We start from the raw sequence: 17,536 nt of genomic DNA, 5'->3' as shown, positions 1-17,536 counted from the left end.
AGTATTCACATATAGCAGCACATAATAGTAATGAATAAATTAATTGGGTAATATGGCATGGTAGTGCCTATGACAGCAAACACGACATCAGCAAGTACATCCACATAATAGATATGCATCTACTAGATGTAAAAATAAATTTTTAGTATATAGTTAAAAAGGTAAATTTCATAATAAAATGAAATATAGTTCCGTATAAAGTATAACTGGGACATCAATTCAAAAGCTTGACGCGTTTCGTGGGTGTCTCCCCACTCATCAGGAGCTGATGCGACCCAAAAATTCCTATGGAATAGAATAAAAAATATATAATATACTAACCATATAAATAAAAATAAATTAATGAGAATTTAATGCGTGTAAATGGTTAGCCAGGACAGACTCACCCATCCGAGCGGAAAGTACAGTGAAAATGGAAACCGCCGGACTGCTTTTTTAAGTTTTCCTTAGCAATGAAATCGTCACGCCGGGGCTTAAAAAGATGCCGATTGTGACTGCAAAGACATCGTAGGAATCCCCACCAGTGACACAGGTAAAAAAAAAAAAAAACGGCAGCGGAATTAAGGAGATAAATATTTACATTCAGGTCCAAAAATTCCAGATTTAATCCACCAGATCATTGCTTTTCCTCATCAGGGAAACCTGGCTTCTGTGGATTTCAAAGATGCTTACTAACGTGTGCCCACCAATGCCTTTTACGCTTTCTGGTGAGACTACTACTACATTACTGGCTTGTAGCCCTGTACTTAAGCCTATCTTCTGCACCTAGCGTGTCCACCAAGCTGCTGGCTCTAGCGTTGGCCCTATTATGCATATCTCAATTGTGTATTACATAGACATCCTCTTTTTGAGGTAACCATCAGCTCTGTCAGACAAGGCTTTGAGGCTCTGTCAGACAATGCATCTCTGATTGTCCAGAGATGGCAGCGATTTGGGTAAATCTTGAATGCTTCAGGAGTCATCACTAGAACAGATTCATCACTTTTATGTATCTGTGCCTTCTCATGGGAATTGCTCCTTCCTTAATCTCAATCTCAAGTTTACAGTACTTGGTTCAGAAGTCATCAGTCTCTTTGCTTCTGCATGAGTGTTTTGGAGCCAATGGTAGCCTCAAAGAGGTTTTCTTTGCCCAATTTTGTCCCAGACCTCTGCAGTGCAATATTCTGTCATTGTGGGACATATCCGTTCGGTTTATAGGCAAACAAGCAAATGTATGGTAGCCGCTATGATCTTGTCTCTGGACAAAATTATTCAGTTGTGTGTTTTTTTTTTTTTCTTTTTTTTTTTAATCTTTTCTGTATACTGCCACCTGGCTGCCCTGCTTGACATATGTAGGTGCCTCCATTTTGATTACAAGCTTTGTGTACAGCCGCTCCCAGTGCCCCACATGCATGCACACAACCAAAGCCATGCCTCTCCTCATCAGTGATTGACATCAGTTCCTGAGCTTTTGGTTTGGTATCTCTGGCGCTGCCTGCGTATAAGGCACTGAGATTGGCTATACGTAAGCCTGTGGTTCAAAACAGGAGTGTACATGAGGTGGAGACTCTGGCAGGACTCCATAGGTCCAGATAGGCACATACCTGAAGTCAAGCAATTCAGCTGAGGGACAGTATGAGGAGCAAGCATAAAGCAGTGAAATCGGGAGTGGATTACACAGGGGTCCTGTGTGTTTTTGGCTCTTTCAGGTCTGAATTCAGGCAAAAATTCAGGACTGATTCGTCCCTGACATGGAGAATCGGACGCACCAGACCCCTGCTGTGAGCCGCATTCGATTTCAGTGTGAACCCAGCCTAAAAGCTGCTTTAAATTTCAACGCCTGTTAAACTTGGTATTCGATTACAAAGGTATTTTTCTTTTTTGTAGGAGAAAATAGAAGCAATTAACCAAGCCATAAGTAATGAATATGAAGTCCGGAGAAAAATGTTGATTAAACGTTTGGATGTAACTATACAGTCATTTGGTTGGTCAGACCGAGCAAAGGTAAGCCTATTGTTTTAAATATAAATCAAGCAAGCCTGTGTTAGCGTTCTAGTGAAACCGTGTTCCTACAAGTTGTGGAGTGTTGCAGTTTATACCACTATCCACTGCAGTTATGCTTTCTGCACCATCTCACTTGGTTAGACTTGCCCATGTGAAGTGATGTTCTAAATTTCAGTTATAGGGTAATTGCACTTTCATGAAGGGAAAAAAAAGTAGTAAAAAAATAAATATAGTGTATACAATTGCCACACGTCCTATTGTAATTGAATGTTATGAAAAATTACCTTTCCAATCTGCAGCTGCTGTAATTTTCTGTAAATGCAATATGGTTACCTGGATTTGTTCTGCACACTGTGTGTACTGACCACCACCCAGAAACATAATTTCCTGCTTGTGTGATTGGCTCACCAATTTTCCCAAAAGTCTGCCTAAGATGCAAGTCATATTTCAGGCACCCCCTGCAACAAAAATGTAATTTTTGGTGAGATACTCCCTGTAGGAACAGGTTTTAAGGGATGCAGGCCCAGCAGATTTACTCATTAGTGCTCTGCAGGTGCACACCTGAGAGATAATTATGAAACCACTCCCATTAGACTCACTCCGCACAGAGGAACATACAAGGATTTCTTCAAAATTAACAAAAGGTGGAAATCTGCAACAAAGGTTGTTCTAATACTTGCAATGTACATAGATAACCCAGAAGGGAATGTTTTTTTGTTCTCAACAAAAGTGGAGCTACGCTTTAAAGTAAATGTGAGTTGTGCAAAAAGCAGTTAGTGTGCCCGATGAAGTAACTCCTAGCAGCGAGGTTTTGGTTTACTGTAGTCTTGTGTTGATCTCAGTAGGATTGATTTCAGTAGGGTTAAAATCCATGTACGTAATGGCTTGCTATAAAAGTACAACCATGTTTATGGGTAAATACTGGTAGTAACTGAAATTCTCTATATTGGACATGTTTGAAATTCTCTTTAGTAAAAATAATCAAGTTTTATCAAATGTAAGATTTGTCAGTGACTTTTTATGTACATACGAAGTCAATGAATGTCTTGTTTTAAAGCCCATTATCATTTTATTCAGGTTTTTGTTCCCAAGAATTAATGTCTACATTGAAATTAAGTAGTAACTAGCCAGATTATTTAGCATTTTTAACTTGTGCTAAAAGTGACATCTGGAAGTTAGTACGGTAGCCTCATTAAAGCGGTAGTAAATCTCCTGATCTCGTACCTACAGGGAAGCCTTATTATAGGCACAGTGAATATCTCCTAAACTTGCAGTGTTTAGGGAGTATTCACTTTGGATGCAGCTAGTGATGTCGCTTGCGCTCTGAAGATCCAGTATACCGCGCCGGACCTTCAGAGCTCTGTTCTGTAGCCGAGGGCTCCCAGAAGCCTGGTGTATACTAGCACATTAGGCCATTGCTTGCAGGGTATATTTTGTTTTTTAAAGCTGTGGTTTACTACGACTTTAATTCCCTACTTATAACAAACCTTTTAGGTTTACGCCTTGTATTGCTTAGAAAACTGTCCAAGCTCAGGCCACTAGAGGGCAATGCTGTATTTATTTTTTTCCTTGGCTGAAAGTAGAAATTTTACTTCAGTTTACAATAAGCCCTATACAAATGTAATAGCAAAAATATGCCTTTTGGTACACAGTAAATAAGGAGAGACCCCAGTGGGTGGACAACACTACAAAGGTCTAGCATTTCTCTGTGTAGAAAAGAAAAACGTGTCTATGAAAATGATTAAATATACTGAAAACAAAGGGGTAGATATGGGACTTTCATGGTGTAACCTCTCAACAAAAGTGCATAGTCCTAGTTTGAGCATTTCAAGAACCCTTATGGGGCCTAACTGCAACAGCCGTGCATTGCTACAATGTAATACTTCATTATAAAGTGTGGTTTTTAAATGTTTCATAGTTACATAGTTAGGTTGAATAAAGACACCAGTCCATCCAGTTCAACCTGAGTGAGTGTCTACAATTGCCCCTGTACATTGCACACTCACATAGGTCCCTACCCTCAAAGAGCCCACAATCCAAGGTCCCCATTCATATACTAGGTACAATTTTGGACAGAAGCCAATTAACCTACCTGCATGTCTTTGGATTGTGGGAGGAATCCGGATTACCCGGAGGAAACCCACGCAGGCACAGGTAGAGAACATGCAAACTCCAGGCAGGTAGTGTCGTGGTTGGGATTTGAACCAGAGACCCTTCTTACTGCTAGGTGAGAGTGCTAACCACTACACCACTGTGCTGCCCTGATGTATGGCCATAGTGCTAAGGATTGCTCCCATTGTGGATAAGGCCCCTCTTCATGTGTTTCACAACAAGCTTCTTGGGGAGTAGGATGCCAAAAAAGAGTAGAACACATTATATTGATGTTTATAGCTAGATGCCTAATATACAGTGTGACAGCTCATGGCACTGGAAACCAGGAACATGCCACCAGTGGGATAACGGCAACAACCAACCATAAATTACACTATACTGGCAGGGTATACTTTCTTAAAAAAATATCAGTGTCACAGATATCTTATCACCTGTGCGAAATGCAGACTGAGAGATCTGGGTGTTGAGAGATAATCTCCAAGCAGGGTGCACATAGCCTGCATCAGTGCCCCCCCGGCCAACAGTGGCAGCAGAGAAGAGAGCAGAGGAATTAAGGTTCAGGACCCAGAGGTAGGTAGCTGGGATACAGTTAGAATACAGGAAAAAGTGTCAGAGAGGCTAGTCCTGAGTTGATGCACCCCATCCCAGTAAAGATGCCGGTTGCATGATGATTAAAATATCTGCTCAGGGGTAGCATTACTGGGGTAGAAGGAGTCCTCTACCTGCCAGGGGAGTGTGGATGGGAATAGGTGTCCAACTACTTGAATACTGGGCACTTTTACCCCCTTCCTGCCCAGGCCAATTTTCAGCTTTCAGTGCTGTCACACTTTGACAAATGCGCAGTCATGCAACACTGTACGCATATGACATTTTGTTTCTCAGACAGATAGAGCTTTTTTTTTTTTTTTTGCTGGGTTGCATTTAAGCACCACTGGATTTTTTATTTTTTGCAAAAAAAAAAAAAAAAAAATTAAAAAAACTTTTGTTTCGGTTCTAAAATTTTGAAATTAATCTTTCTCCATAAATTTAGGCCAAAATGTTCTACATTTTTGGTGAAAATAACCCAAATCTGTGTATTTAGTCTGTAGAAGAGAATCAATATCTCAATGAACACGAGAATCATTTCCAAAATTTAGAGTTTTATAGAACGTTTGTTTAGCTCATTACATGAAAGTAAGGTTAATAATATATATATATTATATATAATATATAGCCATCAGTTCCCAAAAATGTTGGTTTCATCACTCCAGAGTACAGAGTCCCAGTAGTCTTCTTCTTTTTCAACATGGGCCCCGGCAAATTCTAGGCAGTCTTCTTTGTGCATGGGCTTTAGGAGAGGCTTCCTTTGTGCACGACCACCATGCATGCCATTCCTCTGCAGTGTATGCCGTATTGTGTAATGGGAACCCCCCCCCCCCCCCCCCCAGATTACTTTAGCTAACTGCAGTGTTTTGTTTTTTATCAGAAGACACTCCTGTCAAGGTGTTTACTTCCATGGACAGCCTGGATGTCTCTGTGAGATGGTTGCAGTTCCATCTTTGTTAAAATTTTTGTATCTCTCTTGTTACAGTATTGTGACTAATGAGTAAAGCTTTGCTGATCTTCACCTTTCTTGTGTAAAGAAGTTTTCTTTCTCAGGCCTCGTGACATTTCTCTTCCATGTGACAGCATGAAATGGGAAGGGGTTTTCTTTAGGGAAAACCCTTTTATAATCAACTGTCTGCTGGATACCTGTTTGAATAATTAGACTCGCCTGTAGTCGAATTCTTGTTAATTAGGATTTTGTCGTCTAAAATTTAGCTGAGCTCCTAAGACTTTTTTATTGGGGTGTATTCATTTTAGCAGCATGGTTTTGAATGAATTTGTTAGGAAAAATTAAATTTTTTGTGTGCAAATTTACAAATCTTGGTTACAATCAATGGCCTGTATTTGTGGGAGTATTTTGTAGTACAGTGTCCCATAGAAAATGTTGATTCTGAGAGGAAAATAAAGGTTTTCTGACAAATCTGTTGGGGTGTACTCATTTTATGTTTGCTATATATATATATATATATATATATATATATATATATATATATATATATATATATATATATATATATTTATTTATATATATATATATATATATATATAATATTTATTTATATATAATATATATATATATATAAATCAGATAACAATCTCTCCACCATGGTTAAGACCAAAGATCTAAGGATGTCGCGGACAAGACTGTAGACTTACACAAGGCTGGAATGGGCTACAAGACTATCAGCAAGCAGCTTGGTGAGAGGGTGACAACAGCTGGTGTCCATCCTCCTCACTCTGGGGCTCCATGCAAGATCTCACCTCCATGGAGTTTCAATGATCATAAGAACAGTGAGGTATCAGTCCAAAACGACACGAGAGAATCTAGTCAATGATCACAAGGCAGCTGGGACCATAGTCACCAAGAAAACAATTGGTAACACACCGTGAAGGACTAAAATACTGCAGCGCCAACAAGGCCCCCCTGCTTAAAGCGCATGTACAGGCCCGGATGAAGTTTACGAATGAACATCTGAATGATTCAGAGGCTAACTAGGTGAAAGTGTTGTGGTCAGATGAGACCAAAATCAAGCTCTTTGGCATCAACTCAACTCGCCGTGTTTGGAGGAGGAGGAAACATTATGCTTTAACTGTGGTTTTTCCCTCACTGTCTTTCAGGACAGCCACAATGAGACCTTGGCTCCTCCTCTTCCTAGGAAACACTGCGCCAGCCAATAAAATTCCACTTTCCCCTGCTGGACTTCAGTTTGTTTTTCCTCCGATGGGGAGACACTGTTAGGAACCATGCTAAACAGTCAGGGAGACTGTGGCTTTGAAGTCCTGTAGGGGAGGCCGGGAGGGTTTCAAGGGAACTTGGGGTACGTACCTGACCGCACAGTCCGCCACCCCATCTTCGCAGAGTGTGGGCGGAAGATCCAGGGGGCCTGCCATCGCCTTCACAGAGATGCAGCAGAGAGGCAGCTCCGCTCTCCCTGTACACAGGTGCAGGCTACAATGGAACCAGGTGGCAGAGTGACGTCATTTCTGGTGGAGGGCAGATGTTTCCCTTTGACCCGCGACTTCCGGTTCCAGATTGTGGTGCTGATAGTGGGCCAGGCGCAGACTGGAGAGGAGTCTGGAACGTGGCACAGGCAGCGTGAGACTCCACAGCAATGACCAGCGCGGCCATGTCTGAAGTGGATGCCCAGACAGCGCACAGCGATGCTATCTCCAGCCATTCAAAGGTAAGGGTACTTTGGGGAAGGGTCTTCTTTTATCTAGGATTTCCCCCTCCCCGGATGGCTCCTAGTAGTGGGGGGTCCCTCTGGGTTGTCGGCAGGGGGGAGGCTCAGGTCCTGCAGCACTCCTCAGGGTTATAACCTGTATTGGGGGGGTGAAAGGTGATGTTCTTACATGTATTTCAGAAAGCTACTGATAACTCAAAATAGTCACATGCTCTGAGAGAGTGCACCTCTTGTAGGGGAATCTTGGACAAAAGTATTATGCAAAGACTGTATAGATGCATTAGAGGGCATCAGAACAGGAATCGGGATTAGCGGCTTCAGTGAAGGAGCTTTCCTCCACCTTTTCAGTCATTTAAATCCTTGTTTGAAGGGCTTCAGCTTCCTACAAATCCTTCACCTGCACCATAAATTACAACCCCTGCACAAGCACAAAGCTCTGCACCTTCCCAGCCGGCCGCCCTTGCCACAGTGTAAGGAGTTCCTAGGGCCTCCAGAGAGGAGACTGGGGAGGGGCCGGATAGTGAGACCTCAGGTTCCCAGGAAGAATCGAAGGTGTAGGACCGGGAGGGGGAGTCCAGGAAACCTTCACTATATAAGCTTTCCCTGGAAGAGGTAGGGGACCTCTTGGGGGCAATTTACACCACCCTTGGTATTCAGGCAGACAAGAAACCCCTGACACTCCATGACCAGATGTACAGGGACATAGGATAACGGAGAATGATGTCCTGGTGGACGCAATAAAAAAAGTGTCATGATCCTTAACAGAAACCTTTTTTCCCTCCTAGATCTTTGAAAAGGTTTTCGTTTTTCAGAAGACCCATCATCCATCTGGAATAAAAACCCCAAACTGGTCGCTGATTTCTCCCGGTCTCCAGACATATAGATCTGCCCTAGATATGGGAGCTCTAGCAGATACTATGGATAAAAGAATGGATTCCCTCTTAAAGCAAACCTGGTAATCAACCATAGGAAATCTGAAACTGGAAATGGCTGTCACAGTAGTGGCCCGTAACCTGAAGCATTGGCTTTCCCAAATTCAGGCTCATATTGAAATGGGAACTGTCAAGGAAACAATATTGTCATCTTTTCCTACTGTTCTGCTAGGAGTGGCATATATAGCACATGCATCCAGAGTCCGTCCGCATGTCTGCCAGAACTGCAGCCCTCGCCAACTCAGCCAGAATAGCTCTGTGGCTAAAAACTTGGCAGGGCGATGGTGCCTCTAAAGTTAAGCTGTGTGGTATCCCATTGACGGGAGATTTGCTTTTCGACCCAGTACTGGAAGCGGTGACCACACAGCGGACAAAAATAAATACTTCACGGTTAAACGCAAACCCCCAGTTAAAACAAAGAAAGGGTTTCTTCCACAGAAACAGAGGGGTCCCTAAGCCTGAGGGGGAAAGAAAGCTTGGGGGCCAGAGCAGAGGGGGCGTGATTTTTCGCCTTCCTGAACATCCCCAAAAATGTCAGATGTTCCAAACACGGTGGGAGGAAGACTGGGGGCCTCCCTTCCACAGTGGGAGGCAGTCTCCTCCAGTCAATCTATCTTGATCATTGTAAGGAGTGGGTACCTCCTGTAATTTACCAGACCACCCCACGAATACTCCTTGTCGCACACCTTTCCAGGTGTGTGGAGAAGGCCGAGGCCTTGTTGGGGGCATCAAAAGAATTGGAGGACCAAAACTTAGTACATAGGGTTCCAAAGGGGGAGGAAGGTGGGGGGTTTTTACTCACATTTTTGTAGTACAAAAACCCTCAGGAAAATGCAGGCTGATCCTGAACTTAAAGCCCCTGAACCAGTCCATATCCTACAAGAGGTTCCTTATGGAATAGATCTTTACGGTCAGAACTTTGTTACCCCAGAATTGCTACATGGCATTGTTAGACCTCAAGGATGCCTACGTCCATGTACCTATAGCAGAAGCATTCCAGAAATGTCTGTCTAGCGGTGTACATAGGAGAAACAATCCATCTACAGTTTCAGGTGCTTCCATTAGTCCTATTCTCATCGCCCTGAATCTTCACGAAGGTCATGGCAGAAGCCATGGCCTTTCTGCGGCTCAAAGGAGTCTCAATAATTGCATATCTGGATGACCTGCTCCTCCTCGCAGCATCTCCAGAACAGTTAACCAGAAATCTGGAACTGACAGAGGATCTTGAGAGGTCTGGGGTGGCTGCTAAACCTGGAAAAGTCTGGTTTGATTCCATCTCAGGTCATTACCTACCTGGGGCACCTTCTAGACTCCACTCGGTTGAGGGTTTTTCTCCCGGCAGAAAAATTACAGAAATTGGACAAGGCAGTGGCCTCTCTCCAGAACAACCAGCGGGTCTCTATAAGGTCACTAATGTCAACTCTGGGTCTGTTAACGTCAACTATCCCAGCAGTTCAGTAGGCAGGGCTACATTTTCATCTCTTTCAAACCTTTGTCCTAAAAATATGGGACCACAGCCAGGAGTCATTAGACACCTTAGTATATATTCCGCCTCGGGTAAAAAGATCCCTATGGCGGTGGAGGGAAATGGTAAACCTGTCGCAGTGTCGTCTGTGGCTCAGCCCGGTCTCCAGGGTGGTGACCACAGACGCAAGTGGCAAAAGCTTGAGAAGCGTACTTAGGAAACCTACTGGCATAAGGCATCTGGAGGGACTAGGAGCTCAAAGGGTTGTCCAATTTGAAGGAACTGAAAGCCATCGGGTTGGCACTCGGCCTTCGGGAGGGAATTAAAGGTCACCACATTCAACTGCGCTCAGACAACTCCTTGGTCGCATATGTAAACAAGCAAGGTGGCACGAGGAGGGGAATCCTGTTGACCCTGGCAACAGAAGTCCTGAACTGGACCAAGACCAACGCACTGTCCCTATTGGTTTATCTAAAAGGGGAAACAAATGTGGCGGCAGACTTTCTCAGCAGAAAACAGCTGAGAGGGCGATTGGGTCCTCAACCAAGAGGTCTTCAATCTTTTATCCGGAAGATGGGGACCCCCGGAGGTGCAGTTTGTATCAAAGGACAACGCAAAAAAACCCTATTTCTTCTCCTTAAGCAGGTGGTAAGACGCACTAGGGGTGGATGCTCTAACACAGCTGGCGTTTCAAAAATGCTATGCCTTCCTGCCGCCAGTCTTGCTACCGGCAGTGCTGAGAAAATTTCAAACGGAGAACACCTCTCTGATCTTGGTGGCACTGCATTGGCCCAAAAGGTGGTCCTCAAACAATTAGCAGTAGAACCTCCATGGTTCCTACCACTCCGGGAGGATCTCCTTTCGCAGGGCCAGGTCCTTTGTCCCCAGGTGCATCAATGGAACCTGTTTTTTTTTTTCATAATGTCACCAGTGCAGTACAGCATTCTCATATAAGGGGGGTGGCGGTCATCAGGGACACTGACTGGTGACAGTATGTTAAAAAAATAAATAAAAAATCTCTTTTTTTTTTTTTTTTCCTCACTGACCAGAGCAATACAGTGTTACCATAGTAACACTGGTGCTACTCTGGAGAAGTGATCAGATTTTTATTTATACATGATTGTTTATACCAGTGAATTTTTTAAAGCCAGCAGCTACAAATACTGCAGCTGCTGACTTTTAAAATAATGGCACTTACCCGCCCAGCGCGCCCGCGATGTCGGCACCCGAAGCCGATCTCTCGATCGTCTCTCGGGTGCTGCCGCCACCATCTTGGTTGTGGGAATCAGGAAGTGGAGCCTTGCAGCTTCATTTCCCGGTTCCCTACTGCGCATGCGCGAGTCGCATCACTTACTGTGGTTACAGTGGTCACACAGCAGCAGGCAGGTACACTGATCAGTCATCTGCTGTGTCCAATTGACACAGCCATTGACAGATCGCGCTGCAGCATGGCCTGATCCGGGTGGACATCATATGACGTCCTCCCAGATCAACAAAAGTCCCGCCCGGCCGTCGTTTGACTATATATGTGGAAAAAAGTTGCGCTACTAATGTGCGCTACTAATAAATGTGAGCAAACAATAAATCAGCAGCTAGCATCAACAATATAGTGGATTGTGAAATAAAATGAAAAATATAAAATGCAGCGCTATAAAAAGAAAAATAATGGGATGCGTGCTAAATTAGTGACTACCAGCAGTATACAAGAGCACAGCAAGCATACAAATACTTCTAAAGGAAATTCCTGGAGCAATACCCCAGGGATAAGGAACACACAGGTGTCTGCTGATTAATGTGAACCAGTAACATAGAAGTCTGCAAAAAAGTGTATCAATATAAAACAAATACTGCTGTGATGTGACCAAATAAGACAATCTTTGCACACAAACCAGCCAAAAAAATTATCTGTAAGGCCCGGTTCACACCGCTGCGGGGGGAGATCCGGATGTGATTCGCACAGCAAATCACATCCGATCTCCGTAGCGATGCGAGTTCAGCCATACAGATAGTATGGCTGAATTCGCAGCGCCCCCGCAGCAAACTCGCACGGGACCCTTTTTTGGGTCCGCAACAGAATCGGATCGCATGGGGGTTCACACCATGCGATCCGATTCCTGTACGAGTCGGCAGATCGCACTGCGATATGCCGACGGATCTGGGGGTGTCATTAACATAACATTGACACTCCCAGCCGTCCGCATAGGGCAGTGTGAACTGCCGGCGGGAGGTGTGCGATGCGGGTAAACGCCGCGGATTTGCGGCGTTCCCGCATCGCTATAGTGTGAACCCGGCCTGAAGGTCAATATGTGACAAATACTGCTACAATATAGCCAAGAAAAAAAAAAAGTCTTTGAAAAGAAATTAAACAAGGACAGTCTGTGTAAAAAAGGAATCACTGTAGCTGGAAGCTCCTCCCTCAGATGTTATATGATCATATTACAAGGAAAATAGAGGTGACGCTTCTTCAGAAGTGATGATAAATGAAACCATGTGGGTGTGACAACAAACAGATTGAATATGCTTACCACAGATGGTGGACACACGCTGTATAGCAGTGGGTCAAATGAGCCTTTGAGTCGTCCACTCCAGTGGATCTTAACTGGGAAATGGTGTGATGGTATACCTTGGCCACATCTCGAAACACAGCTGGCACCTGAAATCCTGGCAGGTGAACGTGCCTGCATGCAAAGGTGATCACCAGCTGGAACGATCTGCTGTACTCCCAATAGCATCCAGTCAGAGTTATGAAACCATGGAAAAAATAGAAAAAAAGGGCCTCCATATAGTGCATGAATCCAAATAAAGACATGTTTTCATTAAAAATTTGATAAAAATGTACAGTCACCAATCATGATGGGTACATAAAGTGATCACATAAAAAAAAAAAAAAGCGTGGTAACGAAAGTATAATGGGGTAGCAACCCGACATGTTTCGGACAAAAGTCCATCTACTGGGGCAAGACTAATAGGCTGGGCAAGAAGTAGTTAAGCATGGATAGCCATACCCTGTAAAAAGAAAAACAAATAATTCATATTGGTACTAATTACTATTTAAGTCTTTAAAAAAACTTTACTGTTTTGTGTTTGTTTTTTATTCCTAAAGTGTATTTTTTTCCCCAAAAATTGCGTTTGAAAGAGCACTGCGCAAATACCATTTGTAAAATATTGCAATGATTGCCATTTTATTCTCTAGGGTCTCTACTAAAACAAAAATAACTTGTAAGCAACAAATGTCAGAATAAGGCTTAGGCATGAAAGGGTTAATATTCTATTTGTCACTTTTCACTCCCCCTTCTGGCTGTGCTTCATACTGCACTCGGGCTTCACAAAGGGGAGACGTCACAGGCCAGAGCTTTGGTGCTACAGCAATTGTGGGACCAGGACAATGGAAGCAAAGGGCGCAATGCTTCAAAAGCTGGTCAGGGTAAGTAATAGACAGAAGAGTGTTTAATTCTTTAAGGGGCTTGGTGTATCATGACAGACCTCAAAGCACGGCCTCCCGCATTTGGTGAAGTGAAAATATCAAGTTGTAGAAAAGAGGTTGCATTAAGTGAGTAGTGCAGAGGAACAAGAGATTAAAGAATGCTACAGAAAACACAAGCAGAAGGATTGTTTTGTAATGTCTGTATTTTTTATTTTGAACAGAGTCAGTCTGACAAACTTGGCAAGGTTTACCAGCCAAAGCGAGCATCCTTATTAAGCAAAAGCTCCATTTCTGTTGCTCATCTTCTGGCAGCGCGGCATGATCTTTCAAAAATTTTGAGGACTAGCAGTGGATCGATCCGGGAGAAGACTGCTTGTGCTATAAATAAGGTTAGTTACCTTTTGGTAAACACTTTATGGGTTTAAATGCTCCATCACCAAGCAAACCTTATTGCAGTTTTGGCCAGTGCGGAAGAGATGGAACCACTGTCTCGTTTTTACTGTATTCTGTGACCCCATTGGGAATATTTCCCATTACTGTCTTTTGGGACAAGAAGTGATGGGGTACCAATCCAGTAAGGACACAAACTGCTACAAAACAACTCTTATTTATAGAGGCAGACGGATGTTGAGTTTTTACCGCCTGCATCTTCCTGTCCTGGTGAAAACTTCTTCCCTTATTTCTTGCTCGGAAAAATTATTTACCCTTCCCAAGTCTATAAAAAAAAAAAAAAAAAAAAAAGAAGAAAAAATATGAAAAAAAAAAAAAGAAATGGCTTTTGGCCAGACTCTGTTCTCACTGGTGGGCCATGCTCTTTATTCCATCTTGGTTGTGCGCTTGTTTCCCCAATCCCTCCACATCAAGACCTCTCAAGCTTGGCTCCTAGTCCACCCACAAGATGTGAAACTCAAACCTTCCTCAACATCAAAGTGCTCCCCACTTTCCAAAGTTACAGTGCCTTGAAAAATTATTCACACCCCTTGTATTTTTCCCCATTTTGCAACCAAAAATGTAATGTATTTTATTGTAATTTTATGTGATAGACCAACATAAAGTGGCATATAATTATGAAATGGAAGGAAAATTATAAATGTTTTTTAATATTGTTTACCGATAAATATGTGAAAAGTGTGGCATGTGTTTGTATTCAGCCCTCCTGAGTCAATACTTGGTAGAGCCACCTTTAGCTGCAGTTACAGCTTCAAGTCTTTTTGGGTATGTCTCTACCAGCTTTGCCCATCTTTCTTTGCAAAATAGCTCAAGCTCTGTCAGATTGGATGGAGAGCATCTGTGAACAGCATTTTTCAAGTCTTGCCACAGATTCTCAATTGGATTTAGGTCTGGACTTTGACTGGGCCATTCTAACACATTAATATGATTTCATCTGAATCATTCCATTATAGCTCTGGCTGTATTTTTAGGGTCGTCCTGCTGGAAGGTGAACATCTTTTGTGGACTCTAACAGGTTTTCTTCTAAAGCCCCATACACACTATCAGTTTTTCTGCTGAGTTTTTCCTTCAGATTTACCAAAACCATATAATATGAGGTCAAACCTTAAGAGTTTCAATGTGTATGCAATGAGGCAGCCCTTGCACTACATGGTTTTGGTAAACCTGAAGGAAAACTCGGCAGAAAAACTGCTAGTGTGTATGGGGCTCAAGCGTGCCTGTATTTGGCTCCATCCATCTTCCTATCAACTCTGACCAGCTTCCCTGTCCCTGCTGGAGGAAAATATCCCCACAACCTGATGCTGCCACCATCATGTTTCACGATGGATGGGTAGTGTGTTCAGGGTGATGTTGCAGTGTTAATTTTCCTTCACACAACGTTTTGCTTTTAGGCCAAAAGGTTATCCAGTTCCCGACCAGCGCACGCCGATGTACGTCGGCAGAATGGCACGGGCAGGCATATTGGTGTACAGGTACGTCCAATCTTTAATGCTGCCCATGCTGGTCGGGTCCCCCGTGAGTCCGGTCGCGGGTCCCGTGGACTCGATCGCCGCGGGCATACCCACGATCGTCTCATGGGGCGGCTGAACGGAGAGATGCAGTTGTAAACAGCATCTCCCCGTTCTACCTAGCAACAAGTGACGCTGATCTCTGCTCCATGTGATTGGAGCAGAGATTAGTGTTCACTAAATGAAAGCCCAGCCCCCAACAGTTGTTAACACACCCCTAGGAACACTTAACCCCTACACTGCCACCCAAAGGTTAACCCCTTCACTGCCAGTGTCATTTACACAGGAATCACTGCATTTGTATAGCAGGGATTGCTGTATAAATGACTGGTCCCAAAAATGTGTAAAAAAATGTCCGATGTGTCCGCCATAATGTCGCAGTCACAATAAAAATCGCTGATCGCCGCCATTACTAATAAAAAAATAATTATTAATAAAAATGCCATAAACTATCCCCTATTTAGTAAACGCTATAACTTTTGCGCAAACCAATCAATAATCGCTTAAACAGAGCACCTTCTTCCACATGTTTGTGTCCCCCACATGGTTTCTTGCATACTGCAAATGGGACTTCTTATGGCTTTCTTCTTTGCCACTCTTCCATAAAGGTCAGATTTGTGGATTGCATGACTAATAGTTGTCCCGTGGACAGATTATTCCACCCGAGCTCTGAATGCTTCTCTGGTTAATGCTCTCCTTGCCTGGCTTGTCAGTTTAGGTGAATGGCCATTTCTTGGTAGGTTTGCAGTTGTGCCATACTCTTTCCATTTTCGTATGATTGATTGAACAGTGTTCCGTGAGATGTTTAAAGTTTGGGATGTGTTTTTTTTTTTTTTTTTATATTATAACCTAACCCTGCTTTAACCTTCTCCACCTTCCCTGACCTGCCTGGTGTTTTATACTGAGATTAAATTACACACAGATGGATTCTATTTAACCACTTGCCTACCAGGCACTAACACCCCCTTCCTGCCCAAGCCATTTTTCAAGCTTTCAGCGCTGTCGCTCTTTGAATGACACTTGTGCAGTCATGCTACACTGTACCCAAACAATTTTTTTATCATTTTCTTCACACACATAGAGCTGTCTTTGGTGGTATTTAATCACTGAGTATTTTTTTTTTTTTTTTTTTTTTGTATTGTTACACTTTTCTTTATTGTAATGTGCCCTGATTACATCCTTGGATGTCCCCATGTAAGGCGATGCCGCTGATTGGCTCTCCTCTCCTCACACTCTGTCAGTGTGAGGCGAGGAGAGCCGATTACCGGTATCCCCGTGTTTACATGTGATTGGACACAGCCGATCACATGGTTAAAGAGCCGTGGACGTGGCTCTTTACACGGATCGGGTCACACCTAATCTTAGCAACACGGCGCGGCCGTTCTGGGCTGCCATCATATGATGGTGTCCCAGAACAAGAGCTGCACCGCCCCGCCGTCATTTGACAGCGGGCAGCAAGTAGTTAATAATCGGGTGACTTCTGAAGGCAATTGGCTCCACTAGATTTTAGTTAGGGGTATCGGACTAAAGGGGACGCCACACTTTTCAGATATTTATTTGTAAAAAATTTGGAAAAACATTTATCGTTTTCCTGCCACTTTGTGGGGGTCTATCACTTAAAATAAATTTTATATTTTTAGTTGTAACATGGCAAAATGTGGAAAATTTCAGCGGGGTATGAATACTTTTTTAAGGCACTGTATGGAGGGAATTTCGTAATGTTTGCAGACATTTGGACAGCGTCCATCTCAGATGTTTCATTCAGTTTCAATCCCTGCCCCATTTGTTTCTCATCGCCAAACTTTAGGAGAGATTTACTAAAATTGGAGAGTACAAAATATGGTGCTGCTCTGCATAGAATCCAAATCTGCCTCCAGGTTTTTTTTTTTTTTGTTTTTTTTTGTCAAAGCTTAATGGAACAAGCTGAAGTTAGAAATTGACTACAATGCACGGCTGCACCAGAGTGCTCCAGTTTTAGTAAATCTCAGTCGAGCCCTCTTGCTTCTTTTTGACCAAAGTTGCTCATGTTTCTGTGGAAAAATAGTTTTTAAGGATTTTTATTCCAACTGGTTCACCTTCCTAAGGCTCAATTTACATTTATGCATGTTGCTTTTAAGCACTTCTGCAGTGCTTTATGCTTTTTGCTATGCTTTCTGTGTTGTTTTTATTTATTTTTTTGCCACGTTTTGCGCTTGTTTTTATATTTTTTTTAGTTTTTTTTTAATGTTTTTGGGCAGATTTAAAAAAGCAAATTGTGGCAAAATCATGGTAAAAATGCACTGCATGCTTTTCTGCAGCTTCCACATTGAAGTCTATTGAACCAAAAAATGCACCGTTTTGCATTTAAAAAAAAATCCCTGGCCATTTCCAAAAATGCTGTCCTGCATTTCTGC

At 43.0% G+C, this 17,536-nt stretch overlaps 1 protein-coding gene across 1 annotated transcript in view; it reads left to right on the top strand.

The window, feature by feature from the left end:
* The window catches only part of FAM98A (family with sequence similarity 98 member A), a 95,109-nt gene that overhangs the window by 64,228 nt on the left and 13,345 nt on the right, over positions 1 to 17,536 (top strand). Inside the window, exons 6-7 of the mRNA XM_077486438.1 lie at positions 1,867 to 1,983; positions 13,407 to 13,574. Of these exons, the coding sequence (XP_077342564.1) occupies positions 1,867 to 1,983; positions 13,407 to 13,574 (285 nt within the window). The remainder of the gene's footprint in view (positions 1 to 1,866; positions 1,984 to 13,406; positions 13,575 to 17,536) is intronic.

The sequence above is a fragment of the Lithobates pipiens genome, unplaced genomic scaffold (assembly GCF_037356315.1).
Source record: "Lithobates pipiens isolate NorthernLeopardFrog02 unplaced genomic scaffold, aLitPip1_a1.2 Scaffold_18, whole genome shotgun sequence".
Lineage (NCBI taxonomy): Eukaryota > Metazoa > Chordata > Amphibia > Anura > Ranidae > Lithobates > Lithobates pipiens.
The sequence above is the reverse complement of the archived record's forward strand: the minus strand, read 5'-3'. Positions and strand labels throughout refer to the sequence as shown.